The sequence below is a fragment of the Peromyscus leucopus genome, chromosome 9 (genome assembly GCF_004664715.2).
Source record: "Peromyscus leucopus breed LL Stock chromosome 9, UCI_PerLeu_2.1, whole genome shotgun sequence".
Lineage (NCBI taxonomy): Eukaryota > Metazoa > Chordata > Mammalia > Rodentia > Cricetidae > Peromyscus > Peromyscus leucopus.
Window position 1 is genome coordinate 82,000,304 of NC_051070.1, and position 27,703 is coordinate 82,028,006.

General features: G+C 45.4%; 1 protein-coding gene across 2 annotated transcripts in view; it reads right to left on the bottom strand.

Annotated features, from left to right (window-relative positions):
• Vcl (vinculin) overlaps positions 1–27,703 on the bottom strand; it is a 106,226-nt gene that overhangs the window by 3,404 nt on the left and 75,119 nt on the right. Inside the window, exons 9-21 of one of the 2 annotated variants that reach the window (XM_028879762.2) lie at positions 26,077–26,230; positions 24,834–25,009; positions 21,196–21,386; positions 19,708–19,907; positions 18,515–18,643; positions 15,447–15,596; positions 11,400–11,508; positions 10,042–10,344; positions 8,647–8,771; positions 6,452–6,637; positions 3,318–3,521; positions 1,180–1,383; positions 581–685 (exon numbers count right to left, since the gene is read on the bottom strand). In XM_028879762.2, the coding sequence (XP_028735595.1) occupies positions 581–685; positions 1,180–1,383; positions 3,318–3,521; positions 6,452–6,637; positions 8,647–8,771; positions 10,042–10,344; positions 11,400–11,508; positions 15,447–15,596; positions 18,515–18,643; positions 19,708–19,907; positions 21,196–21,386; positions 24,834–25,009; positions 26,077–26,230 (2,236 nt within the window). The remainder of the gene's footprint in view (positions 1–580; positions 686–1,179; positions 1,384–3,317; positions 3,522–6,451; positions 6,638–8,646; positions 8,772–10,041; positions 10,345–11,399; positions 11,509–15,446; positions 15,597–18,514; positions 18,644–19,707; positions 19,908–21,195; positions 21,387–24,833; positions 25,010–26,076; positions 26,231–27,703) is intronic. The other variant, XM_028879761.2, reaches the window with a different exon arrangement.

Below are 27,703 nucleotides of genomic sequence, written 5' to 3' on the forward strand. Positions count from 1 at the left end.
TGAATGGACCACACAGAGGCTCACCATGCATTGTTAATTAACTTGATGTGCGTTAGCATGAATCGCAGTCTGACCCTTCCTTTCCCAGCTTCACCTATCTTTAGGCAGAAGACACCCCACTGAGGAAAGTAACCCAGTACCAAACTCCACTTGCAAGACCTGGAAGTTGGGGATGTTAATAAAGCTCCCATAGTAGGGGAGGTGAGAGCTGTTGGATTAAAATAACTTGGTGTAAGCAGCTGTGGTAACAGGAAGCATGTCCTCCATGTTCCTCAATGGTGCCCCTAGCCTCTGTAGAAGTCAGAAGCAGTTAGGCTTCCAAATTATTTGTGAGTTCCCTAACGAGGAAAGGTTGTCTCTCTCATTTTAACTTTTAAAATGATGGGTCCTCTGTACACAAGTAACCAAGATGTGCTCTCTACCATAAGAAAATGGGGAGTGTGGCTCAGAGCAGGCCCACTAGAGGCAAGATAAGAAAGAGATGGTTGCTGCATTCTTAATTCAGAGGTAAGTTTGTCCTAAAGCTAAAATTAAACAGCAAAGAAGCTAGAGAAACGGAAGCCAGAGCAGCAGCACATACCTGCTCGGATTCCTCATCACTGATGTTGGTCCGGCCCAACATGGTAGCCTTCACTGTGGACAGGATTTTGAGCTGGGTGCTTATAGTTGGGATTCGCTCACATACCTACAGAGAAAGTTTCATTTGTTGGTTGTCTGCCCCAAGTTCCTTGCAGGCAAATATACTCAGGCAAATATACTCCATTCCCAGTCGCTGGCATGCAGAAGTACTCAATAAATGAGCAGCACACTTATACTTGTTTTTATCCCTAGGGTCAGTCCTGACCCAATTGGTTCATAAATGGAGGCATTCAAATTCTACTGGGTTAGAAAATAACCTTCTGGTCTACTTTTTCCAAGTATCTACACACTGCCTTGCTGCTGGTGCCTTTCTTTAATGAGTGCCTCTTCCTCCCAATTCACCAAATTGCTTCTCTGCCTTTTCCCTCATAGTCAGTCATGCTTCCCACCCTGGTGCTTCTCTTCTCTTTCCTTCCTCTCCTCTCCCCTCCCCTCCCTCTCTCTACTCCCTCCCTCCTCTCCGGTTAAACACACACACACACACACACACACACACACACACACACACACACACACACACGAGCCTATTTCCCCAAGTACCTGTAAGAGATTGGTTCTAATCCGCTTATCTGTGCACTGCTTGGCAACCTCCTTGGCCAGCCGAGTCACCTCATCAGAGGCCTTAGCGATGTCCTTGGCACACTGAATAAGTGCCCGCTTGGTACCACTACCCCCTCTTACCAGCCGGGACATCTCCGCCATCAGCAGAGCCATGCGCTTGGCTGCTGCAATGATGTCGTTGCCCTAGAGAGAAGCAAAGATACAGCGTGAGCTCTGCCCATACACTGGCCAAGTTAAGGAAAGAAAAACAGGAGGGAGCCTGCTGCTCTAGCAGCCTCTGGAAGCCTCTAGCAGCTAAGGAGACGGGAAAGTACTGTTTGGTGTAAGAAAAAGCACTGGAGAGGCAGCAGAGAGGGCACTTGCCCCTGCTCTCAGTGAGAGGATAACCTGAATGAAAACAAAGAAGACCCAGAAATTAGTCTGAAAGGGCAACGTGGGCGCCCCAGGCACAGCACTGACAAGCACTTGAGCGTCTCCAGGTTAATTGTGTCAGTAACATAGGGCCAGAGCCAAGGAGTCGGTCACACAGGCATTTTCATCTCTACACAGGGGAGAAAGCAGTTGAGCTGGCCAGCGAAGAACACAGAGGAGGCTTCCAGATGCTGAAAGCATCCTCTTATCTTTCTCTTGTAAACGGCAGCCAAGTACTTGGACTACTTCACTAGAACGTTTTATGTGATGAGTCTCAGTCTGAGAGAAAAAGGGGGAAATGCATATTGTCTGCATTTTCTACTTTGGTCTCCCTCTACTGCCTCTGGACCTGTCAGTCTGAAAAAGCACACTATTTTAATCATTCCACATTTAAAAAAAAAAATTGATTCCACAAATCAATTCTCTAGTCCTATCAGCTAAATGAAGCTTCCAATTAAGGAATGTTCACTTAGGAGGATGCTGAGGGAGGAATCAAATAAATAAATAAACCTGAGTCAGGCTATAAAAGAAACCCCCTCTCATTAATGGCAGTTTGTCTGAGATTTGGCATTTGGTACACTTAAAATCCTCATGGATCATAATGAGGCAATATTTAAGCAATTTATTGTATGTCCTTACAACCTAAAACTACAGCAGCTGCAGTGTGTAAAACTAACTGAATGGCCAAGCCCCACTCATTTGTCCCTCGTGCTTCTCCGTTTCTCCGCAGTGCAGTGAGGCACACACAAACCATGCCACCCGGTGCTCTGCAAGAGCTCCGCAGGCACCAGGAAGTCGCCCGTCACTGATGCTGGAAGGCACATGTCACAGGAAATCAACTGAGGCGAGAGAGAACACAGGTTTGGGAGGAGGTCATGAGGACAGGCATGTGTTAGTTGAAGCCCTCTGGGCAAACTTGCAGTGTAGACCTGAGATAATTTAGGACTCCATGACTTTGGTTAGAAGACAGCACAGTGCCAGGGTTAGTTTTTACCCGCCATCTTCAGGCTCTTGCAACATGCCATCTTTACACAGGAAAACAAACAAGGTGATCCCATCTACACCTGAACTCTCCAAGTTAATGTCAGTTCAGTACCCAAGGCTCTGTCACCTAGCTGATGGCCCTCATCTTTCCTTGTGGCCACTTCCAACCCTTCTGAGACCTGGAAAAGCAGTAAAGCCCCTTCCCTGTGGGCTCCCACAAAGGCTGGCATCTGTCACAGCCAGGTGCAGGGCAGCAAGCAGTCCTCCCCAGAGACTCTGCCATATAAGGCTGCTTTTGCCCTGATCAGCTCTGCCTGAGCCATCAGTGAGAGGTCAGTGGGAGCCAAGCAAAGCTCGGTGGTCAAGCTAGGGGAACTTTTAGTGGTCCCCAAGGGCTCCTGACCTAGAAGTCACTGAGAGATGCATCTACAGCTTCCCAAGGAATTTATAATTCCAATGGCCACAAAAATGGGAAGAAAATGAATCCTTTGAAAAGTGACCCCATTTCTCTTTATTCCCTAAACATAAATGCGGTTCATTGGGATATTAGCAAACCTATCAAACTTGTGAAGCCAGCCCTAACAACAAGGTGCAGACAGACAGTTGCCCGCCCGGCTCAAGACTCACAGGACCCGCACAGATAATGAGTGATGCAAGGTGTCAAGGCTGCACATGGCCGGATGCATTTGGAGCAGCCCCCAACTGGGGGTACCGATCAGTACCTTACTAGACCACTTGGTAGCTTCCCGATGCAAGGACTGAGCCGCGGCCAGAATGGGCTGGTTGACCGGCTGATTAGATGGCATTAACAGCAGCTCAGGTTCGTAATCGTCTTCCATGTCAGAGGGAAAAGGGAACCCAACAGCATCAGCCGCATCTGCCTCAGCTACAACTCCTATACCCACCTGAGCGGCTGGGGTACCCGGCTTTGTCGATGGCAGGAAGGGTGAAAAATAGGGATAGTGTTAGTAAGAACAACAGGACTTGGGAAATGGAGCTTCAGCTAGTTTAGTAACCAAAGCTTGCCTGGAATGGGAAAGAAAATGGCATGCTCTCCAGGAACCAGGGGAACCAAGGCTCAAAGACAGGAACTCGGCCTCCAGCCTAAGTCACCTTGAAATAAGGAAAGAAATTTGCTCTAGTGAAAGGTTTCCAGAGAAGGCAATATATGCTTGTTGCTGAAGTTAAAGCTGACCAGAATCACGTCTGGGGAATCAAACAACCCAGTAGTCATTACCTTTCAAAGAAATCCAGAGGGGAAATGTAAACACAGCCATATGCGCTGTTTGAAAAGGAAAACTGAGCATCCTCCTAAATCAGACACTCACTATTCCATCATCCTGGAACATGCAGCTCTGCAGCTGTCACTATTTCCTTTAGGATTACAAGTCCCAGATTGGAAATGGTATGTCAAAAGTAACAGCAAACCAAGAAACAGACAAGAAAATCAACATAATGGTGCATGAAGAGGATTTACCAAATACCCTACAACTGCTCAGCTAGCTATAAGGAGCCTTGAGAAGACACCTCATCTAGTTCCTATGATGAAAAACCTACATTTCAGCCTCTTTCTCCGTAAAAAGATCTTCAAAGACAAAGCTTTCACAATTGCTTACTGTGGCAATTGAAAGCACCGCCTTCTGGATACAACCTAAATCTCTCTTTTGTTGAAAATAGCTTCTCACTCAGCCCAAACTCAGCTTACTAGTTCACAGATCAGGTAGCACACAGACTTGGCAACAAAATGAGGCTAAGCTCTGAGGAGCCCTCATATGAACCCAAAATGGGTGCTTATGAAAGAACAGGACCAAGAGGGGAAGAACATGAATTTTATATCAAAGGTGAGAATTGTAAGGGCTTGGGAAGATACAGAGAACAGAAGCTAAGAACAAGCTGTAACGGGAAGAAAAAGAATTGCTGTAATGAAGCCAAGCCATTTATATAAAGACTGATGAATACAGGTTTACACCAGGAAGTGTTCACATGGAATTCTAGTGAATTTTATTTAAATGTGTGTTCTTATGGAATTTTATCAAAAGTTCCAAAAAGTCTAATTCCTACCAGTGCATTTCTGTAGTCCTAGCACTTCAGAGGCAGAGACAGAAGACCATGCTGGAGACCAGTGAGTCATGAGACTGTCTCAAGAAACAGAAAAACTACTTTTAAATATTAAAAATAGAAATCCTTGGGCTGGAAAGACAGCTCAGTGGTTAAGAGCATTGACTGGTCTTCTCCAGGACCTGGATTCAATTCCCAGCACCCCCATGATTGTTCACAACCATCTGTAACTACAGTTCCAGGGGACCTGACACCCTCTCCTGGCTCTCATGGGCACTGCACACATGTGGTACACAGACATAGATGCAGGCAAAACACCCGTAGGCATGAAATAAAAATAATTCTTAAAAAAACAAGAACAAAAATAAAAATTCTTATGCTAAATACAAAACCCATCTCCGAAGAGTGCAATGGAGTTGGAGAACACAGGCCAGGGAGGGGTTTAGGTACCACCAGTCCTTTCTCCTAAACCGTCTCGACCGAGACTCACCCGATTCCTCGGAAGAAAAGAGCAGTTTGCTGTTGCTAAGGTTCAGAGTGACAAGCTGCACGAAGACAGACGGACAGATACAAACACATGTTCCTTCCCCTTTCATACACAGCTCAAAAGCCAGTGAAGTCATGAAATCAGACCTTCTGGCCTGGACTTCTGAACACACTGAGCAGAGCGGGGCAAACGCTGCCTGACCCTCTAAGTTCCACCTTTACAGTCCACGTGTACTTTTGTGTTCTTCAAAATAAATGTGGGTTACTATAATTACATTTATATTCCTTTGAGGAAAATCAACACTATTGCCACTCTCTCCCATTCTCCAGGCAGAGTAGGATTTGTGCTACATGATCCTGGGGGTGTTGGAGAGACATCGTCATAAATAATTCCACGGGTCAGGTCCAGCACTAGCAAGGTTTCCACTCCTGGGAACCTGGACTCCCGGCTAACAGTTCTAACACTGGATTAAAAACCAAGGTCAATTCTCAGCCTGGAGGGGTGGGCCAACCAGTTCCCTCACAAAGTATATTCAGTTGAGGATGTAAAACTGAGGAATACAGTGGGAATGAAGGGCTGGAGTTCAGGATGCATTAGAAACAGTTTAGAGCTCAGAACCACATCTCACTGCTAAATGAGCAAAAGGATTTCTCTCTAAGCAAGGAAAGCTACCAGTCATTTGCAGTACTCAAGGAAACAGGCGGGACAGGGAGGCAGGACCGCAGTCCCATCCAGATTTTCACCCACACCATTAATATTTAGACTTTCAAACTAGCTGAACTGAAGCTAACCTGGAGCTGTCTTGAGTAAAGTGGGAGGGGCAGAATGATTCCGAGCAAGGACAAAAACACACTGCTTCTGAGACACCAATCTGCCTGCTTCTTAATGCAAGAATTGAAAGAAAAGAACAGATTTCATGTAGCAAAGTCCACAAAAGATACTTTCCCAACTGAGGTTTTGCCTGTTAATAATGGAGCATCAGAAGACGTTCAATAATCCAAGAAAGATAAAGTTTCTAAAAAAACCCCAAATGTCAAGTGTCAGAGCTGACACTAACGGAAAAAGAAGGTGAAGCCCTTCTTTAGCCACAGACGCCCCAGCTTTCACTTTTGCCCAAGGAGAGGCAAGCCATCAAATACTACAGACTTCTCACTGAATCCCTGGTGAAAAGAACAAACACACTGCCTGAAACACAGGCTGTAAGCAAGAAGGAAGGTGACTGCAGACAGACTTCTTCCTGGGCTGTGGCCACGGTTCTCCATCCTTCCTGGGAAGACTCCCGTGCTTGAGGAGGAACGTCTCGGAGCTTACCTTGCTAGACCACTTCCGAGCTTCGTCATGGAGCTGCCTGGCGGCCATCATCATGGGCTGGTTAATCACCTCCCCAGCTTTCTGCTCAGGGAACTCTTCATCCTTCTCTTCTGGTGGTGGGGGCCTGGGTGGAGGGACTTCACCCTCAGGCAGAGGTGGTTTAGGAGGAGCAAGCTCATCAGTTAGCTACAAGTGTGAAAAAGCAGGTTTATGTCAGTATAAGTCCTAGGAGCTACCACCAAAAACCAGTCTAGAAAAATCTGCCCACACTGACTCCATGTCAGACTGCCCACACCCACCATGAGGCCCATCTGTGTGATCTCAATAGAAAACATTTTTTTCTTCTTCTCTACAAGAAACTCACAGCTGTGTGTTGGTCGTCTCCCTTGGGAGGCACAGATAGCATTACCAGATCAACAATCCCAAAGCCAATCCCCATAGAAGATGGAAGGCCTGGATCTGGTTGTCAAAGGGCAAGTGGGAGGCAATACCTTCTCACTGGAGCTTCAAATTCTGCGTCTGCCACGGGATCTCTACATCCCTAATTCTAAATGCTATGACTCAAAGGAGCCACTTACCAGGAACATCACTCTCGTGTGGCTCTTCCCATCAAGAGCCTCACTGGACAGTATAAAGAAATGTTGAAAACTGGGAAACCATTAACCCTACCTATGTGTAGTGACCCAGTTCTGTCCTTAACCAACCTGACCTCTTTTACTGACATTAAATAAGAAAACATAGCCGGGCAGGTGGCGGCAGCAGCGGCACATGCCTTTAATCTCAGCACTCGGGAGGCAGACAAGTGGATCTCTGTGAGTTCAAGGCCAGCCTGGGCTACAGAGCAAGGTCCAGGATAGCAAGGGCTACACAGAGAAACCTTGTCTTGAAAAACCAAAAAATAAAAAAATTTAAAAAAAAAGAAAAAAGAAAAGAAAACATACTGAAGGACCAAAGGAAGTAAATACAATTGTCTTGATATGCTATTCCCAAATCAGCATATTACTAAACTGTTAGCTGAAGTAGATATCTGCATATGATCATTACTATTTCTGTTTCTAGGATATTATTCAACTAGCTTATTCTTAAACCATGGAAAATTATATTCGTGGTACTTAGTGGGAAAGAATTACAAAAAGATTTGAGGGCCTAGAGGAATGGCTCAGCAGTTAAGAACACTTATTGCTCCTCCAGAAAATATGGGTTCAAATTCCCAGCACCCACAGCCATCTCTTAACTCTGGATCCAGGGGCCCTGGTGCCACCACTGGGCTCTGAGGATCCTAGGCATGCAAGCAGTGCAAAGCACCCGTACATATAAAATAAAAAACTGTTTAAAAATCTGAGTTCTTCTTGGTCTGGGGAGGTAGTAGAGCACTTGCCACGCAAGCTTGGAGACCCCAGTTTGATCCCTAGCACCCAAGTAAAAAACTCAGCATTGGCCTGCGTGGTGGTGCACACCTTTAATCCCAGCACTGAGGAAGCAGATCTCTGTGAGATCTCGAGGCCAGCCTGGTCTAATAGTGAGTTCCAGAACAACCAAGGCTATGTAAAGAAACCTTGTCTCAAAAAACCAAAACCAAACCCCCAAACAGCGACGGGGCACGGCGGTGTGTGCTTGTAACTCCAGCCCTGAGGAGGCAGAGACAAGCAAATCGCCTGGCTCCAAGATGAAGGTGGGTAGCTCCTGACAGACAACACCTGAAGGTGCCCTCTGTCCTCCACAAGCACATACACAAATTGCATATGCCCCTGCGCGCGCGCGCGCGCACGCACACACACACACACACACACACACACAAACTTTTTTTAATATGTTTAAAATCAAGTATTAATTTTGTTACTAAAAAGAGAGAAAGGTAAAAACCTAACAAGAGTCAAATACTGCAATCCCCCTCTTAGCAAAATCCTCACCATCAAATGTCCAAACTCTTCTACAACTCGTCCCTCATCACCTATCACAACTGCACTTACCTGCTCCCTTCTCACCCTGTCACACAGGCTAGCGTCACGTTAAGGACATAGGAAGTGCTGGGTTGTGATGCTACCCAATTCAGGAATGAAAATCAAGGTCTGTCTCTAATTAACCACACAAAAGCTACACAAGCCACCTAGACCTGGAGCTGGTAAAAGCAGATCTGCCTCTCGCACAGGCTCAACCCCTGGCTGCTCAATCCTCCCATCTCTGAGCTTACTTACTCGGAGCTGTTCAAGGTCTGGTGGAGGAGGCGGGAAGTCAGGCTCCTGAGGCTGGAAGGCTTCTCTGACCTTGGCCACGGCTCCCAGGATCCGATATCCTGAGTCCAGGAAGCTCTTTTGCAGGCCTAAACAGAACACACTCTCACTTTCAGCCGGCCAGGTCAGGGCCCAGGGCACTGCCCGTCCAGCAGAAGAACTGGTTCCCATTAACGAGGCTGGATGTGAAGCTGCCAGTGGGAATCATGGGCAGGGACAAGGGAAGTAGGGCAGGTCAGAGGCCCTGAGCAGTTGTTCCTACAGCGGTGAGCATGCCTTCTGATGGTACAACTCAAGTGCTTGGGAGAATCCTGGGGGTGAGCTAGGCTCAGGTGGTACCCATCGCTTCTCTTATGATGAAGCATGGTCATGAGGCAGGTCTGCTGAGTGCAGAGTCACTGAGTGGAGATGTCAGCTCCAGATTGGGGCTGCAGCTCCCTAGAGTACATCTCACCTTTCTACGTCTGTGCTCTAGTTGGCATTCAGTGTGTTAATCCTTATCTTGATCTGCTAAAATATTTAGGAATTCCAATGAAAAGATCAAATGCACCCACAATGATGGTGGACTGGGAATCTGAGGGAGATTCTGCCTAGGTCAGTCGTGAGTCAGGCAGCCTAGATTCTCCCCATGAGATGGGAAATGTTGGTTTCCAAAGGGGAAGGAATAGACACGATCGGAACCACACGAGCGGCTGCAATTAGGATCTCCTCAGTGATACTGAAACTAGGATCTAAATGGAGCTGAAGGAAACTCAAATTCTTTCATGTAGGGCTAAGAAACCCGAGTTAGTTTAGGCACTCTAAACTGACAAAAACAAGATTCTCTACAGAGAGGTCATTGTCTGTAAGAGGAGAAGTCATACCAACTTCATGAACTACATGGTTGGCAGGTGGGTAGCTAGTTTGTTGGTTGGTTTGTTTGCTTTTTTAAGTTTCCAAACTAATGACTATGAACTAGGCTAGGAAGCCAGACAATGTGAAGAAAGCAGAGAGATACCGATCCAGACATCGGCAAGCCTGGCAATACTACACAAAACTGAATAGAAGGAAAGATTAATACAACATTCTCAAACTGAATGTCTACAGTTTTTTTTCTTTGGGTTTTTTGAGACATGGTCTCATTCTATAACCCTGCCTGCCCTCAAACTGGCTAAATGGCCCAGGCTGGCCTGAAACTCAGTTATCCTCCTGCCTCAGCATCCTGAGTGCTGCGACCAGAGAAGAAAGCACCACACCAGGCATTGTCCATACTTTTACTCCCAGGTTTTGTATGCAGTAGTTGTGGATGCCTACTCCTTTCCCGTCTCTGCCGAGTTAGCCTTGCAGGTAGGATGAAAGACGCCATGCACTGCTGCTTACCAGGGTCAGAGATGTTTCCAGCCACTGCCTTGGCATCCATCACCATTGGGGAGATGGTCTTGCTCAATTCATCAGAGGCAGCTTTCACAGCCTCGCGGAACTTCGGGTCCTCAGAGTTCTCTACCTCCCTCTTAGCAACCAGCAGGATCCGGTTGGCCCGACGCGCAATGCTGGTTGCTCCAGCTACCAGCATCTGAGGCTGAATATTAGCCATGGCTACCTTACACTTGTCCAGGTCTTTTTTAATTGCTTCTTCAGAAGCATCCAACAGAGATTTGGTATCAATAGCCTCGTCCACCAGCCCTGTCAAGAAAACAGAAATGGATCTGAGTTTGGTTTTAGAAGAACAAAGACTCTAAAACACTGTTGTCTGTTGCCACTCAGAATTCTCTTCTCACTTCAAAGCCCTCCCTACAAAATTGAAAGCTTTCAAGTGAATAAAATAGCTTAAAAACCAGAAGTGCAACCACAGCCCAGAAGGTCATTTAGACTGGAGATTTATACTGACCGTGGTCACTGGTCCTCTTATATCCACCACAGACAACCAGAGCCGCAAAGACATCAGGAGGGAGCAAGGACTGCGTCTGAATCCTTCACTACAGCATCAGCCCAGCATCTGCTAATGACATCCTCTCCCTCCCGTCTCCCTCTCCGGCCATCTGCTGATTGCTGGCAGCTTGGAGCGCCTAAGACGAGCCGCACGGAGGACTCTGTAACCCTAACAGCCTGCGTCTCGTTCTTTTACCTCTCTTTAGACACTTCGGGAGCTCCGCCTTCACCTCTGGCTGCCACAAACCCCTGACGGCAGGTTCTACTGGGCGGCAAGGAGCCCACGCTCCTCATTTCTGTCCTCTGTCCTATCTATCCCTCCACAGACACCGGGAAGATTCGGGGGCTCTTCTTCAGTCGCACAGACACGGGTGTCTCCTTTTTTTTTGGAACTATGTAGTTGATAAGTTGGAGGAAACTCTGAGACAAGCTGGGTTAAATGGTAGCTATTGTGGTTCCGTGAGATGTGATCGCTCTGAAAATGACAAGGCCACTCACTGTACCCACCAACGCCGCCTCCCAGCCTCGGAAACCAAACTCTCGCTGGGACTGGGCCAAGACGCTATTCAAAGGGAAGATAGGACCTGTAACGGTGAACATCACACCGGAGGGCAGCCGTCAAATAAAAAAGACCAACAGTCTCTCTTCCAGCCCAGCAGCAAAGCCTGGATGAGATCCGCCGCTGCTCAGCAGCCCGAGCAGGGCCAAGCACACTGTCGAGCCCCTGACCGTTCTTTATCCAACTACAGTTGATATAACCGGTCCTCAGAACTCATGCATCAGACCAAACGAACTTTGCAAAATTCTACCTGTCATCTTTTCAACATTATCAATCCACTGGTTCTTCATGGTCTCAAAATGTTCATAAGCGGCTTGATTTCCGGGGTTCCTCAGTAAGATTCGGGCAGCAGAGATAACCTGTTAGTGACAAAACAGCCTTCACACACCAGAGCCCGAGCACATTCCAAACACAAATCCACATTTTACCTATAGATGGCACCAGAAAACCAAAATTGGCAAGCCTCTCTAGGCTGAACACATTAAGTTTGGTGCCACAAACAGACCCCAGAGTGGGCCCTTCACACAAAGGCTTTGGGGTCACAGCCTGGTTTGAAGAAAAAAAAAATAAGGTGTCAAAGTAAATGAACATTTATTTAATAATTCAGAAGAACACAATTAAGCTGACATATTTAAGAGTTGATGTCTTTATATCAACCCTTTCATCTTAAAAAGAACCAAAAAGAGCCAGGCGGTGGTGGCGCACGCCTTTAATCCCAGCACTCAGGAGGCAGAGCCAGGTGAATCTCTGTGAGTTCGAAGTCAGCCTGGGCTACCAAGTGAGTTCCAGGAAAAGGCGCAAAGCTACACAGAGAAACCCTGTCTCGAAAAACCAATCCTGCAATCTCAGCACCTGGGGACCGGAGGCAGGAGGTTTTGTTTTGTTTTGGGAGACAGAGTGTCTCTGTGTAACAGCCCTGGCTGTCCTGGAACTCACTTTGTAGACTAGGCTGGCCTGGAACTCACAGAGATCCTCATGCCTCTGCCTCCCGAGTACCGGGATTAAAAGTATGTGCCACCAGAGCCCAGCTTGAGGCAGGAACAAAGTTGAAAACCAGCCTGGGCAAAATAGTGTCTTTAACAATAAAAATAAAATAAAAATAAAAATAAAATTCAACCAAATGTATATTGCCTATAATCTCAGCACTCGGGAGGTGAAAGCAGGCAGAAAAACTTCAAATTTAATGCTAACCTAGACTATCAACATAGCAAGACCCATATCTCAAAAATAAGAGAAAAGGTTGGCATGGTAGGCATGCCTTTAATCCTATCACTGGGAAGACAGGCAAAGAGATCCCTGTGAGTTCAAGACCAATCTGGCAAATTCTAGGCCAGCAGGGCTTCATAATAAAACCCTGTCTATAAAATAAAATATTAGCATGAAATAAAACATTACTCAGATCTGATTTTTGAATAATGATTAAAACACCTATTCACAATTAACAAAAAATTACTCAAATATTATTTAGAATAATATTAACTAAAACACCTGTTGAGTTAACAAACTGCTTTCACATTCATCACACAACTGAAAATTTACATCAACCTCATGAAGGGTGGGGCAGGTTAACACCTTCACTTGCAAGATGCAAAAATCAAGATGCTCTAGAGCATCTTATCAGTGACGGTGTTTGGGAAAGATGTACTGAGTAGCTGGTAATTCACAGCCCATGCGAGTATGTTTTTATTCCTCAAAACAGTGCATTATGAAGGAATAACTTCATGGAGTGAGAAAGTTAGAATGCATTTGAGTCCAGATCTGTCTCTACAGTCTTCGTTCTTTCCAAGACTGGAGTGTTGAGTCTAAGTTTTCTGGGTTGGTTTTGTTTTGGAAGCACAAGGACAATTGTATTAGAGTTTAAAAGGAAAACCACAGGGTAGGCAAGCTGTGAGATCAGCAGCTGCCTGAGGAGATGAACTAGGAGAAAAGGAAATTTAAACTGGCGTGGGGGCAGACAGGTGGCCGACAGGTGGCCACATGGCAGGGAGGGACGCTTTAGAGGAGAAGTAAGAAGTCCAAAATACTGGAGGAAGCCCAGGAAAGCCTGTTAGGGGAGATGGGGGGAGCCCATGAGTTCAGGAAAGCCTGTTAGGGGAGATGGGGGGAGCCCACGAGTTCAGGAAAGCCTGTTAGGGGAGATGGGGGGAGCCCACGAGTTCAGGAAAGCCTGTTAGGGGAGATGAGAGAGCCTACGAGTTCAGGAAAGCCTGTTAGGGGAGATGGGGGGAGCCCACGAGTTCAGGAAAACCTGTTAGGGGAGAGGGAGAAAGAAGTAAAGGAAGGGTCAGTGTCTCTGAACACTTGAGAAAAGCAGGAAGACTTACTTGCCCATATGGCTACAGTCCTTAAACTTCTGCACTTCTGGGAGTTTTGTTTTGTTTTTTAAAATCTCAGTTTTATACTGAAGTTGTTTTGTCTAATGTTTTATGGAAGGATCTTGTTGTTGTTGTTTTAAAGTAAGAATGTTCAGATTTTATAAAAATTCCTAAAAAGGCTGGATGAAGATACGCACAGTGGGTGAATGCCTGTCGTCCCATCACTCAAGGCACTGATGTGAGTCCAAGGCCAGCCTGGGCTTCACAAACAAGATCTGGTTTTGGTTTTTTGTTTTTTGTTTTTTGTTTTTAAGTTAAATGACCATGACTTCTCCAAATGGGCTGGGGCATGTAGCTCTGTGGTGACGTGAGGGATTCGCCTTGCATGTATACAGCCCTGAGTTCCAAGGAGGGGGGAGAGGTAGAGGAGGGAGACAGAGAAACCCTAACGTCTTAACAAGCAATACAGACACACATGGACCATTTCCCTCTCCTCCCCAGAGAACTTCCCCCAAAAGCGAGAATGACAGCTTTATAAAGCCTAGCAGAATCTCATATACATTACAGGCACTTAATCAACGTAATGGATTTTACTATATATTAAGAGGAGAAGGGGGAACCAACCCTGCACAAACATTACACTAAATGATGCTGAGCAGCTGATCTTTTTAAGAAAGCTAGGCAGGCCGGGCGGCGGTGGTGCAAGCCTTTAATCCCAGCACTCGGGATTAAAGAACCAGGCGGATCTCTGTGAGTTCGAGACCAGCCTTGACTACAGAGTGAGTTCTAGGAAAGGTGCAAAGCTATACAGAGAAACCCTGTCTCGAAAAAAACCGAAAGAAAAAGAAAGCTAGGTGAGCATGCTACCGCACACCTATAATTCTATCATTAAAAATCAAAAGTTTCCCTCAGATAAAAAGGGGGGGGGGGGAGTTGGAGGAAAGGCAGACTGACTTACTAAAACTTTAATTCTTTCCAATTTGTTTTCTCTCATTTCCAAATCTTCTTTTGTTCTCAAACTTCCTGGATATACTTTGGCCACATAATTAATTACGTACCTTAGTTATGCGGTTAGGTAGAAAAGGGAAACTAGCAACAGAAACAGCTATCCTTCTCGGTCCCCTCAAAGAGACGGTTAGTTACATCTGTATGATGGGAGAGGGCTGCTTTACGGCCTGGCTTTGCTTTCAAATGAGACTGACCACTACTTAAAACTGCAAACAATGCAAAAACAATGAAAGGTCCTCTCTAATCCTAGAGTCTGATCCAATAAATATGTAAATATGGATATGGGCACGTGTGTATGATGTGTCTATATATGATGTACACGCACATGCTAGCATTTGTGAGTGCGGAGGTCAGAGGACAACCTTGGTGTTGGTCCTCACCTCCCAACTTGTTGGAGACATTGGTCTCTTTGTTGTTCATGACCGTGTATGCCAGACTCAGTGGCCTGTGAGTTCCCAGGGATTCTCCTCATCTCCACTCACCAGCTCGCCTTAGGAGCACTGTATTACAGACATAGTCTACCGTGACTGGCTTTTACATGAGTTCTGGGGATCCAGACTCAAGTCCACATCATCACATGACAAGCACCTTCCCAGCTGAGCCACTTGCCTAGCTCCGTATACATGTCTTTGAGATTTATTTTCATTATGTCTACGTATGTGTAGGTGTGTGTATGCTGCACGTGGGTTTGTGTGCAAGTGCAGGTGCCCATGAAGGTCAGGTGCCCATGAAGGTCAGAGGCGTAAGATCTCCAGGAGATGGAACTACATGCTACTGTGAGCCAAACGACGTGGGCGCTGGGAAGCAACCGGGGACCTCTGGAAGAGCCTCAAGATGGCTCCGAACTGCTGAGCCATCTCTCCAGCCCCTCTGCGTACTTTTTTTAAATGTGATCCTAACAAAGCAGCTTTAATTGATTTCATCTGGTAAATACTCTAAGATGATACTGAGATGAAGAGTGAGGAGAGTGTAACCTGGGGAGTGAGTTCCCGGGCTGTCTTCACTGACGCCTGAATGCCTTCCACCGTTGATTTATTGGCAGTACCAACAGCAGCCGCCTTCTCCGCTGTGGCTCCAAGCCTTCCGGAATGGTTTTCAAAGTTGGCTGCCCTCTCATCAAAGACCTGGAGGAAAAAAATAAAGACATCAAGGAAATGAATCTCAATGCAATACACACCAGGAAGTCTGAGAAAAGACATTTTTCATCTGATTCCGCAACTGCTCAAAAATTTGAGATGACATCCAGTCTTATTACTAAACAATGGTTAAATGCCAAACCTTGACATTTATAGATTTCCTCAGAGGCTCAGTCTTAAGCATCATGGACACACACAGAGACACGTCCCTGAATCTTTGTTCAAGCTTACTTACCACGAGCAAGCAGGACACACACAGAATTACACATTTTGCAACAAGTTCACAGAATAATGAAGACTAAATTATCTCATTCCCCAAAGGACTTTGCTCTTAGTTTGAAGGAGACAGACAAACCCACTCCAGGCTCTACTGTAGGCAGCTGGGTGCATTACAAGCCCCTGAGTATCCACAAAGAGTCCTCACCTAGCTCCAGCCTCCCCCGACATATCGCATTACCATTAATGTTGTAAAAACTCTGCCCTTGATTGACCTCAGTGGGAAAATGATAGCTGGTGCTCACACCAGACTAACACAAGGGCAAGGGTGGGCGATATTATTAGTGCCAAATCCATCTACTTAACTGTTCAGTTGGGTCTCTGAATCTTAAAAAGTTAACTTTCCTTCCCTTGTGGGTATCAGGAGAGGCTGAACATCAAAGAAACTATTTAACTTAAAGGGACAAAAGGCTTCCTATTTTCTTGGGTGCCATTAGGATCGATGAGTGGAAAAGAAGGTATACCAAACAGCACTGAGCATGCCAGGAGCCTGGCAGAACACCTCTCTTCTACACCCGACTGAGGGTGCTACTTCCGTACCTGGTACCAACTCTGATCCAAGTCAGACAATCTCTGAAGGTCTCCAGCTGGACAGCAGGTTCCGTTCTCATGCCAGTGTTCTACATTCACCAACTGCCGTCAGCCTGTCCTGACCTCCTGTTCTGATTCAGCTTCCTGGGTTCCTATTAGGTAAGGCTCACACTCCAGACAAAGAGTTGGTCCAGTCCTGTTCTCCTGCCCTTGCCGATCCCCACACTATAGGTTTACGGGTCTGCTGCCTACTTCGGTGGACATTTCAAGCCCAGGCTGTATCTGTTTTCCCTTTAACTGATGCATTAGTTTGCTTTTCTCTGAGCTCGGTCAAAATTTACTGACTGCCTACTATTTGCCCAGTCTTAAGGTAGGTATTGAAAAGATTAAAAATGGAGAAAATAATGATGTGCACCTAAAGGGGTTCACAACCTAGCGGGAAGCCCAGCAACAGGCAACTGTAATAAGGTGCGTTACTACGGAAATAGCAGAGCCACACAGCAATCCTATGGGAGTGAAGGAAAGGTCCTTACTAGCCACAAAGCAAAAGGACACACTAAAGGACAAAGAAGAAGCAGGCAGAAAAGAAGCCAGAGGCCGTAAGGTAGAGAGAGGAAACAAAGACATAGAGGGCCAAGGATGCCAGACATCACACACAACTAGCTAGTGCAGGAACATGGGATAAGAGACAGCAACCTGTACGAAACCAACATGGAAAGATACTAAGAGCCAGACCACAGTGGCTTGGGGACACAGCTCATTGGTAGAGAGCTTGCTAGCATGCATGAGGTCCTGAATCGGACTCCTAGAGTACCACAAGTCAGGTGTTAGGGCCCAATCTATGGGTGCAGCACTGAGGAGGGTCAGGAGCTCAAGGCCATCCTCAGCCTCCTAACAAGACCAAGGCCAGCCTGGGGTACATGAACAACACACAAAACAAGTAAACAAAGCCACAGCACAAAGCTCCAGCTTTGTCCTGATGCCCACCGAGTGGCTTAACTGGGAGAAGCACAAGGCTGGAGGAACTTTCCCTCTTCCCCAGTTCGGTGGCTTTAATGAATAATTCAAAGGCAACAGAGCTAAGCGACCACCCAGGGGGCCAACACCAAGAATCAGAACTTAAACTGGGGCAACACGATCGAAAGGATCCAGACTTACTGGTGATATCAAATGAATAGGCCTGAGTCATCCGTCGGTGTGAAGGACTAGGGAAAGGCTACTGGGAACAGTTTTGAAGAGGAACAGCATGTGCATCTAGAACACAGATGGAGCATCTAGGATCTGGGACCAACGCGGACAAGACAATCAGAGAGCTGGGTCTAGAGGTCTGGGATGTAGAGGGCCGGGATGGAAAAGTAGCAAATCGCCCTAGCATTAGGGGACTATGAACTGAACCATCTCCTAACCTAGGCCAGAAAGAGAGTTTGCTAAGAAGTAAGATGGCAACATTGACCCAAAACTATTACATCTTGGGTGGCCCTCCAACTTTCCCTCTGTGGCTAATTGATGGCTAGGAAAGACCTTGTCTCAAAAAACAAAACCAATACAACACACGGAGTAGTTACCTACTGAAGACCCAAACAACACTCACTCACAAACCAGGCCTTTGGGGGCCTTTCTTCCTGAAGAGTTGGCTCACCAGCTCATCACTAGCCCACTGTTCACTGTAATGACTCTGGATTCACTCTGGGGGAGGGAGGAGCCACTGGGAAGGTTTGCACAGAATTATTACATCAAGTGAGTTTAAAGGAGTGTCCTGATTTGGGCTGAGTCTAAAATGCCCTATTCAGAAAGTTGTGGCTGGAGTGACCCTCATCCCTCATTTCTTCCTGCCTGGAGTGATACCTTCCCTTGAGAAAAACCCCAAGAAAACCATAGAGAAGCCAGCTTTTACCTTTTGGATCAATGCCAAAGATACTTCCTTTCATGTCCGGCTCCTTGCTATGGGATGAAAAGCAATGCAGCTTGCTCAGTTCCAATGGTCAGATATGCTGCAGCTAGCACTCACAGACAGACATGACTGATACTCCTGGGAAGATGTCCCCCATTTGCCCTTCCATCTTTCCTCCACAAGCAATCCATGTCCTTCAAATACCCACCTCTTCCCGATTGGGTGCATCAGGAGGAGCTGTGGCCGCCACCGCCAGCAGCTTGATGGGAGTTGTGGTATCGCTGAAAACATCGGACACCTCTTGAGTCATAGCTTCCTGCATCTGAGCTTTAAGATCCTTAAAAAGATTGTTTACAAATGAAATTGACAGCAACATCCAGAAGGCATAGCTGCTCACTTCACTGACACATTCATTCTGTCTTTCATTCATTAACTTTCAAAACTATTTCTTGAATATCAAATATGTACAAAGCACAGAGCTGGCACAGACCTAGTTACGAATTCTGTTCTCTAAGACATTAGTGCCTCGTCAAGGGGCACACATGGCTCCTTTCCTGGTAGAGACCATGAAATGACAGTGAGAACCACAGGGCTGACCCCCAAGGAGGCTCTAAGGAGAACTGGAGTTCCTCACTGTTCCCAGTTCTAGCCAGGCCTGGTGATGACTTTATTAACTGTTTGGAAAACACAGTACCAAATTTCTAAATAGTTTACTACCTCCAAAGAAATTTAAAATAAAATAAAATAAGGTTTCTAAAAGAAAATCAATAGCCTCCAGGTATATGCATATAATCATTGTACTCAGAAGGTCGTACTATGAAGATTGCCAAGCGTTCAAGGCCAGCCTGGGCTATGGTGAGACACTCTATCTAAAAAAAAAATAAATAAACACTGACTAAATATCAGTGAAATGATATAGACACAGAGCAAAATCATGAAAGCTCTCTTAATTAAGTGAAATTTAGAAAAAAACATTAGTTGCTGCCACTCAGCTTATTGCTAATAAGCTCTGATCTCCTTATACATTTGGTCACGTGGCTTTAATTTTCCCTAAACCCAAGAATCTCAAGTCTCGGGCTGTGGTGGGGCAGCTCAGTCAGTGAGGTGCTTAGGTGCTTGCCTTGCACAGGAGAACCTGCATTTGAGCTCCAAACCCCACACAAAAAAATGCTGGCACTGGAGAGGTGCGGACAAGCAGATCCCTGGGGTCCTGGCTGCCCAGCCTACTCTCTCGGCAAGCTCCGGAACAATGAGATGCCCTGTCTCAGAAAATAAGGGCAGATGGTGCCTGACATCTGAGTGGTCCTCTGACCTCCACGCGCACGTGCACATTGTACAAAAGTCTCTTCTCTTCATTGTTTCTTTAGACTAACAGACATCAAAGAATAGACCGAGGTCTACCTTTAAGGAGTCTTGGAGCTGGGAAGCAAGTGCTCTCGCCTGAGGACTCTCCCCTTCCCCTCGGGCAGCCAGGTCAGCCAGCTGGGCTGTTAGCTGATCTACACGGTCACACTTGGCAAGAAGATCTTGGCGATAGGGTCCCATCATGACATTGGCCAGCCGATGCCCTTCAGCCACAAGTCCACGGATGGCGGCCTGACCTAAACCAAGAGGGAAACACGTAAGTTCCCACAGACGCAGGGAAGGAGCTGTGGTGTCTGTCACTCCAGATTCTTTTAAATAGCATTTAAGAGGAGGACAGGATTCTCCGACACACTGTACATGTATGAAGAGAACAAACCATACATTAACTTTTCACAAGTTGAGGAAGTGCTGGGATTGGACCCAGGGCCTCATGCATATCTAATACTGACCGACACCCGAAACCTAACGTGTATTCCTTCCTCCTTTCTTTACAATGAGCAGTGCTCACTTAACTAAGTATCTTTCTGACTATTTGCCCGGCACACCCAAGTCTTAGGGTTTGTCCCTAGCACTACAAAAGCAACAAAACCAAAAACATAACCTAAAAATATAGGCTATAATTTAATAAACATAACTATCTTACTGTTTGCTAAGTATTGCAATAATATGCACCTTGTTTACACATTCTGATAGGAACTCCTCAGAAATAAATTAATAGAAAAAACTCCTAGCAACCCAATTGCTGTACAAACACTTTAACACACTGAGCACAGAACAGAGGGCTGTGTGTTTCACTCCTACACCGGCTTATGCATCTGCCCCATCCTCTGGCCCCTCACCGGCACTAGACATCAAAAATTCAAACACTCATCTTACCAGGGAACGGAGGAAAGGAGAGGGTATCTTTCAGCCTCAGCAGATGTGCTAGGCAATCATGAAATAAAATCATATAAATCTATTTCTAGGTCTTCTTAAAAAATCAGACTTTCAGATTATAATATTTTCAACATTCAGCCAGGCCTGATGGCATATGCTTTTAATCCCAGCACTCGGGAGGCAGAGGCACGTGGATCTCTGTGAGTTCAAGGCCAACCGGGTCTACATAGTGAGTTCCAGGACAGCTAAAACTAGAGCTACATAGAGAGACCCTGTCTCAAAAAAAAAAAAGATTCAACTTCTACAGGATGCTGTAAGGACATCAAATACCTTTTATTGTCATTTTTCAAAAACTATATTTAACTGGGTACTTGGTGAGGTCTATAAAAGAGAAATACTATGGAATGAAAACATACATAGGATCGGTAGTAATCAGTTCCAAGTTTCAATTATGACGCTCTTTCTGTCTGTCCACAGCAAAATCATTTACTCTCTAATACGTGGTTAAATAACAGAGATTTTCCTGGCTGCATCTGGAGATGCACCAAAACGCACCTTCTCAGCGGCTCAAGAACCCTTCAGCACCTTATTGCTGACCGTAAGGGACACATGGCAGTGGCCCGCACAGTTACCGAGACCAGCCCTTACCGACTCCACGGTCATCTACGGTAGGATTATCAATCCAGCGCTGTGCTTGTTCGATCTTGCCCTCGAGGTGGACCGCTGCCTTGGCAGGTCTGCTGTTGGCCACAGCCCTGTTGGTTTTGGTCTGCAGGTTCTGCAAGGCCGTGGCCACCTGCTTAGCCAATGCTCGAGCCTCTGGGGAGTCTCCTTTCCCCCTACAGAAATAAAAACGACCATCCAGTTATAATTTACATCATAGACACAATTATGTTGAGGTAATTTAACTGTTAATAACATGTTAATGGGAAAGAAAACTGCTAACGATTATTAAATTGACTTGAAATGAATGTTATTTAGCCCTTAAATATAACTGAAATTCACCTTATTTTCTCCTAGTTTGAGTCAGTCTACACAATCATACAACTACAAGGTTATGTTAGCTAGTCTAATCACTCACCACTAGATTGCCTACACTCTCAGCCTGCCACATATAAAACCACAAGATCCAGCTGGGTGGTTGGCGCCTTTAATCCCAGCACTCGGGAGGCAGAGGCAGGCAGATCTCTGTGAGTTCAAGGACAGCCTGGTCTACGGAACTCCAGGGCTACACAGAGAAACCCTGTATCAAAAAAACAAAAACAAACAAACAACAGCAAAAACACCACAAGCTCCCTGTGGAACCAGGGGTGCCTGGACAGCCATGTTCGTAGTAGAAGCAGTACTGGTGACAGTGATCACACAACTGGTAATGATGCCGTGTCTGAGCCCTGATCTCTCCAGGTCTGCCACAGGTTCTCCCTCACAGCACCGAACGCAACAGTCCTAGGGGGCGAAGATCAGCGTCAGCTAACACACAAAACTGACACACAAGGGTGAGCAAGACCCCATTATTTAATCTGGGGGAGTCTGGGTTCAAATCTGGCCCTCTGAGGTTAGAGTGCTCCCTTTTAAATGACCACCTGCTCTATCTTATGTCAGTACCCCGTAATTCCTATTCTCTGCCAAAACTAATTGAACTGGGGGGTTTCCACTCAAAGACGACACACCTGCAGTCACAAATGACATTTAATTAGACTCTAGTGTTTCTCTCGGTTCAGGGCAAATCCAAGTGAGAAATCTGGGATTCTATTTTTAGATACCGAGTGTTAAATCAGTCATCCAAAGAGACGCTGATAAATTATATCTAGGTCCATATTTTAAACAAAATTTTCAAGTAATCCTTGGAACAGACTTCAAAAGCATTTTCCAAGTGAACCATTGGTGGCTGGAGCTAGCAAGTCGCGCTAAGCCTGGGGCGTGGTTAGTCAGACCAAAGGAAGAGCCCCAGGAAATTGCACAAAGCAAGTAAAGGAACATACAGGACCCACCGGCAGCTAAGATGCTAAAGGGGACATGAGGGCTTCTAGCTACGACTAGATTTGGCCACAGTTCAAGGTGAGGTTCCATTAGATGCCTCTACATATTTTCAATCCAGTTCCTTGCCACCAAAGAATCTAAACAAGTGTAGCCACAAAGAAATTAAAAAAAAAAAAAAAACCACGTCATGTGCACTTGGGAGGCAGAGGCAGGAGGATCTCTGTGAGTTCGAGGCCAGCCTGGTCTACAGAGCGAGTTCCAGGACAGGCTCCAGGGCTACACAAAGAAACCCTGTCTCAAAACAAACAAACAAACAAAAGAATATAAACTGACCCGAAAGAACTAATTCCAAAGATGTGATTCTAACCATTATGAAAACAAAAAGGTAGGACTGGAGAGATAGCTCAGCGGTCACAAGCACTGGTTGCTCTTTCAGAGGACCCAGGTTCAATTCCCAGCACAACCATCCATGACAGCTCCAGTTCCAGTTCCGGATTCAACACCCTCTTCTGGCCTCTGTAAGCACCAGGCATGCATGTGGTACACAGACATACAGACAGACAAAACACCCATGAAACATAAAGTAACAATTTAAGAAAGGAAGAAAATACAAAGAATCTGGTTATCTCTAGATGAGACTACTCTCATCCGCCTTATCTATAAGAATGAAAATATCAGCCCATCTGTCAGAATGACTAATTGTAAAAACCTCTTATTTTCTGTAGCCCCCCCTCTTACCGAGCTAGACAAAGAAGGTGTTTACCGTGGTTTTCACCTGACCAGAGCTGCCGGCAGCTTATGTACACGGCTGTTCATGTTACAGTGATAACTACGACGGCAGCCTAGCGGACACACATGGAAGTCTACTGTTACCATCGCTACCGGTAGTTAGTTATCTCTGTCGTCTGAAAACTAGTCACGAGTATCGACCTCTGCACTGGAGTGTGCCAGTCCTAGGGATTCTCGGCCTTTTTGCTCTCTTAAGCAGCAGTGGCCTCTTTGTCAGGATTCTAACGAATCTCTTACTTTGGGAAGATCAGAATAGGCATTTTCTCACAGAAGAACAGAAATAGAACCTCTAAGTTAGGTGGAAGAAGTGGAATGTGACTTTGGTTATCCTTAGAGAACAGTGCTGCAGGACGAGGGCACAAAAGACAGCCGTTTCTTCTTCGCCATCCCTCCCTTCCTTAACATTCCCGAAAGCATGCTGAGAGGCTCTGGCTGGGGAGTGGAGCCACTGTGCTCTACCCGTGACCAAGCTGATTCTCCTCCAGCTGTCAGAGAAGACCATCCTCTGGGACAAAGCAATTGTTCTGGAGAGACGCACAGGGAGCAGAGAGGGAGGACAAGGGTACTCAACTCAGACCACCCTCCTCACGTCCCACCGTGGAGCATTCCAGGATAGGGTGCCGATTCCATTTGGTCTGGCTTGGTTTCTTCAGATAAGGTCTCACAGAGCCCAGGCTGGCCTCAGATTCATGATGGAGCCACAGAAGACCTTGAACTTCTTATCCTCCTGCCTCTACCTCCCAATTTCTGGGATCATAGACATCTTCTCTACCATGCCTTGTTTTATGCCATGCCGGCAATCAAACCCAGGGCCCTGCACAAGAACTCTACCAATTGAGATGTATTCCCCAGCCCATGGTGCTGTTTTGTTGTTTTAAAGACAGCAATGTGTTTGTCAGAACAAAAGAATAACTCTTTTCTATATACTCAAAGTAGGTATATGAAAGCCTTTAAGGAAGGAAGCTGTGGCAAGGATGTTATAGGAACAATCATGCAGGAAATGTCATTTAAGAATCCTTTATATAACTGCTGGGGAGGGAGAAAGTGTGCCTCCTGTCTCCCTCACATAGTCACACAGGAGTCTTTTCATGGCTAACTACAACCATGATTTTCCTCATGTCTAGGACAGACCTGCAACCAACACAGTATAGCAAGGAAATTCCTACTTTAGAAACACTGAAAATAGAACTTAAAATAGAACTTAGAGTTCTCAGCAGGCTAAATGTTCTCATTTGAAACCATGACCAGCAATAAATTATTAAAGTTCAGTTATATCGCTGATACACAGAGGCAACCTCTGACCTTGCCATGTCACTAACTCTTTAGCCTATGGGGGATCCCACATGCATTTGCCATACATTATGTCTGAGGAAGGGTCCAAGGATCTACATTTTGGGGATTATATATGCGTTTAAGCTATGGGGAGTCAACTCTACATGCTTCTAGAGCAGAAAAGAAAGTGTGTGGGAGGTGAGATAGAGAGATACTAATGTGAGACTAAGAAATTAAATACATACTGTCTTCGTAAATCTCCCAATTTAGAGGTCAGAGCAGCTATCTCTCCAAGGGAGCGTAGGATGTCATCTCTCTCCTTAGGGTCGTCACATAACTCTGCAATCTTCCGAGCTTCAGCTAGAGCCCCTCGAATCTGTTCTTCTCCTTCAGGTCCACCATTTGGATCTGCAAGCCAATTCTACACACCAAAGGGGGCAATGTCATTTACTCATGAGCCACAGTTAATCTTACAAATCACCAGAAAGAGCTCGAGTCTCGCGGCATGATGGCCGTCATTTTTAGAGCAGTAATTCTCATTGTTTTATACAGGTTCTTAGCTCGGGTGAAATCAAATCACTCCATCTCTTCTTGTCTGTGTACCATCATGTCATATCTCCCACCACCCCAAATATTGGGGATCAAACCCAGCCATATACTCCTACCACTGAGCTATGCTACCAGCCCTGTTGATTTCCATTAAAATTACTCTTTGACTTGATGAACATGCACAAGGCCCTGAGTTTGATACCCAAACAGAAAGAACAAAGATACACAACAACAAAGAGGAATAAAATATCTTCATAAGCTTCATCCCATCTTTAAATTAATCAGACTTTTTTTTTTGTTGGTTTTTTGTTTGTTTGTTTGTTTGTTTGTTTGCTTGCTTATTTGTTTTTCGAGACAGGGTTTCTCTGTATGGTTTTGGATCCTGTCCTGGATTAATCAGACTTTTTTTCCCAAGTTTTCAAGCATTTGTTTTTGTAAAATGCTTTGAAAGGTGTTTTATATAGAGTAGAATCCTAAATTTGAATACCACTATGACCTAATATAGTAGTGAATTCTAAGACAGGAAACAGCCGGGCGGTGGTGGCACACGCCTTTAATCCCAGCACTCGGGAGGCAGAGCCAGGCGGATCTCTGTGAGTTCGAGGCCAGCCTGGACTACAGAGCGAGATCCAGGAAAGGCGAAAAGCTACACAGAGAAACCCTGTCTCAAAAAACAAAAAAAAAAAAAGGAAAAGAAAAAAGGAAACAGTTTCAAAATCTAGGATTCTGTCATATTCAGAGATCCTTTTACTAGCTGAAGTACTGAAAATTAAGGCCTTTAATTCAAAATGTAGACAAACCTGAGTCTACAACTATGATGGTACAGATGTTACCACTGGAAACTGCTGTCATCACTAAGGAGCATCCATTATCCACCACAGCAGAGGACGGCAGAGGGCAGTGTAGGAAGAGAAGGGGCTGTTTAGGAACCCTCCTCACCTGGGCAGCATCAATCTTCTTTGCAATACTCTGCTTTGAGTTTGTCATGGCTTCTAGCTTTCGAGCTGCATTTTCCACTTTCGCGGTGAGCACGTCGAGACCCTGAGACACCTGCTGGGCCTTCTGCATAGCCACTGGTGAGGCTCCTTGTCCTCTACTCAGAATAACAGACAGTCATTACGTCCTCTCAGATACGTAATAACAAATATTCCTTTACCCAGCACATGTCATTTTTATTAACATGTGTGTCTTTCTCATTTCCCCAGTAAGTTCAGACAGCACAAGAAAACTGAACAAAGGAAAAACATCCACACCACCTACTTTCTCTTTTTCTTACAAAAACACATGCTTTTATTCTGTTTTGTATTTTTGAGATCAAGTCTTAACGAAGCTTTGAACACTTCATCTTCCAAATTCTTCTTCCCAAGGGCTAGAATTATAAGCATGCACCACCATGTCCAACTCATCATTACTATTAGGGAACTATCTAAATGACTTGGGAGCCAGGCTTGCAAATTTTGATGATAATTATTCTTGACTATATATCTATATATAGATATATAGATATAGAACCAAACATAAACTTCAGTAGGAAATTTTGCTCGAGCTCTCACTGTTATAAAGGGCTTTGTTACTATAGAAATGTGTGCTTTAAAATGAGTAGCCTATTAACTTGTCTGAATCACACACACTTTGGAATTATTTCAGAACATAGTGTATATAGTATGAGAGAATATACCACAGTGAAATCAATTAGACCTGCGTTTCTAAATCCTGACCTTTTGACCCTGTGGCATTTTTGTTCTAATGTTTAATTAACATTCTTGGGCTTTAGAATGTGTTTAGTTTTGGGGTTTTCTCTGTTTTGAAACCAGCTCTGCCTATGTAGCACAGGCTAGAAATCACTATTTGGACCAGGCTGGCCTCAAACTCCCAAGTACTGAAATTAAGGGGGTGTGCCACATCCCTGGCAGCTTCTCTTTCTTATTTATAAAACCAAAGTAACATAAAATGAAGGTAAGTAACACTACAGTATTTGCCCTGCTAATTTAACAAAGTAACATCAAGTATCAGAATAGCATACTTTAACAGGAAATGCCTTATTAGTACAGTGTTTGACAGCATAAGGGTTTGACCCCAGCACTGGGAAGGGGGAAAAGGGACGGTAAAGATAATATACATCAGAGCTGAGGTATGGCTCATAGTTGTAGACAGCTTGCCTCAATCTGTGAGCTCCCAAGTTCAATTCCCAGTTTGTAGGAGCCCACAGAGGTTTCCTAGTAAGATCTGAGCTTGCTTTACCAGCAGGGTTGCATAAGAGGATGACTGGACCACAGGCCTGGCTACCGGGTGGTTGGAAGGGTCTATCTAGCAAGGCATAGGTCTTTTGCCTCACCGCTTGGCATTGTTATAAAAAGCCCTTTTGAATGAAATTCTGGGCAAGGTTACTAGGGAAGGACTGCCATACGATACTGCTGTAACTAAAAACAAAAGTTTCAGAGACGTGTGTTTGAACTAGAATTGTTAATTGCAAAAAGGTTTTGGTTATGGGTTTCTTTATATTTGGAAGACTGGTACCAGAACTCATTTTTTGAACTTTTCAGACTTAAGAAATGAGATGGAACAG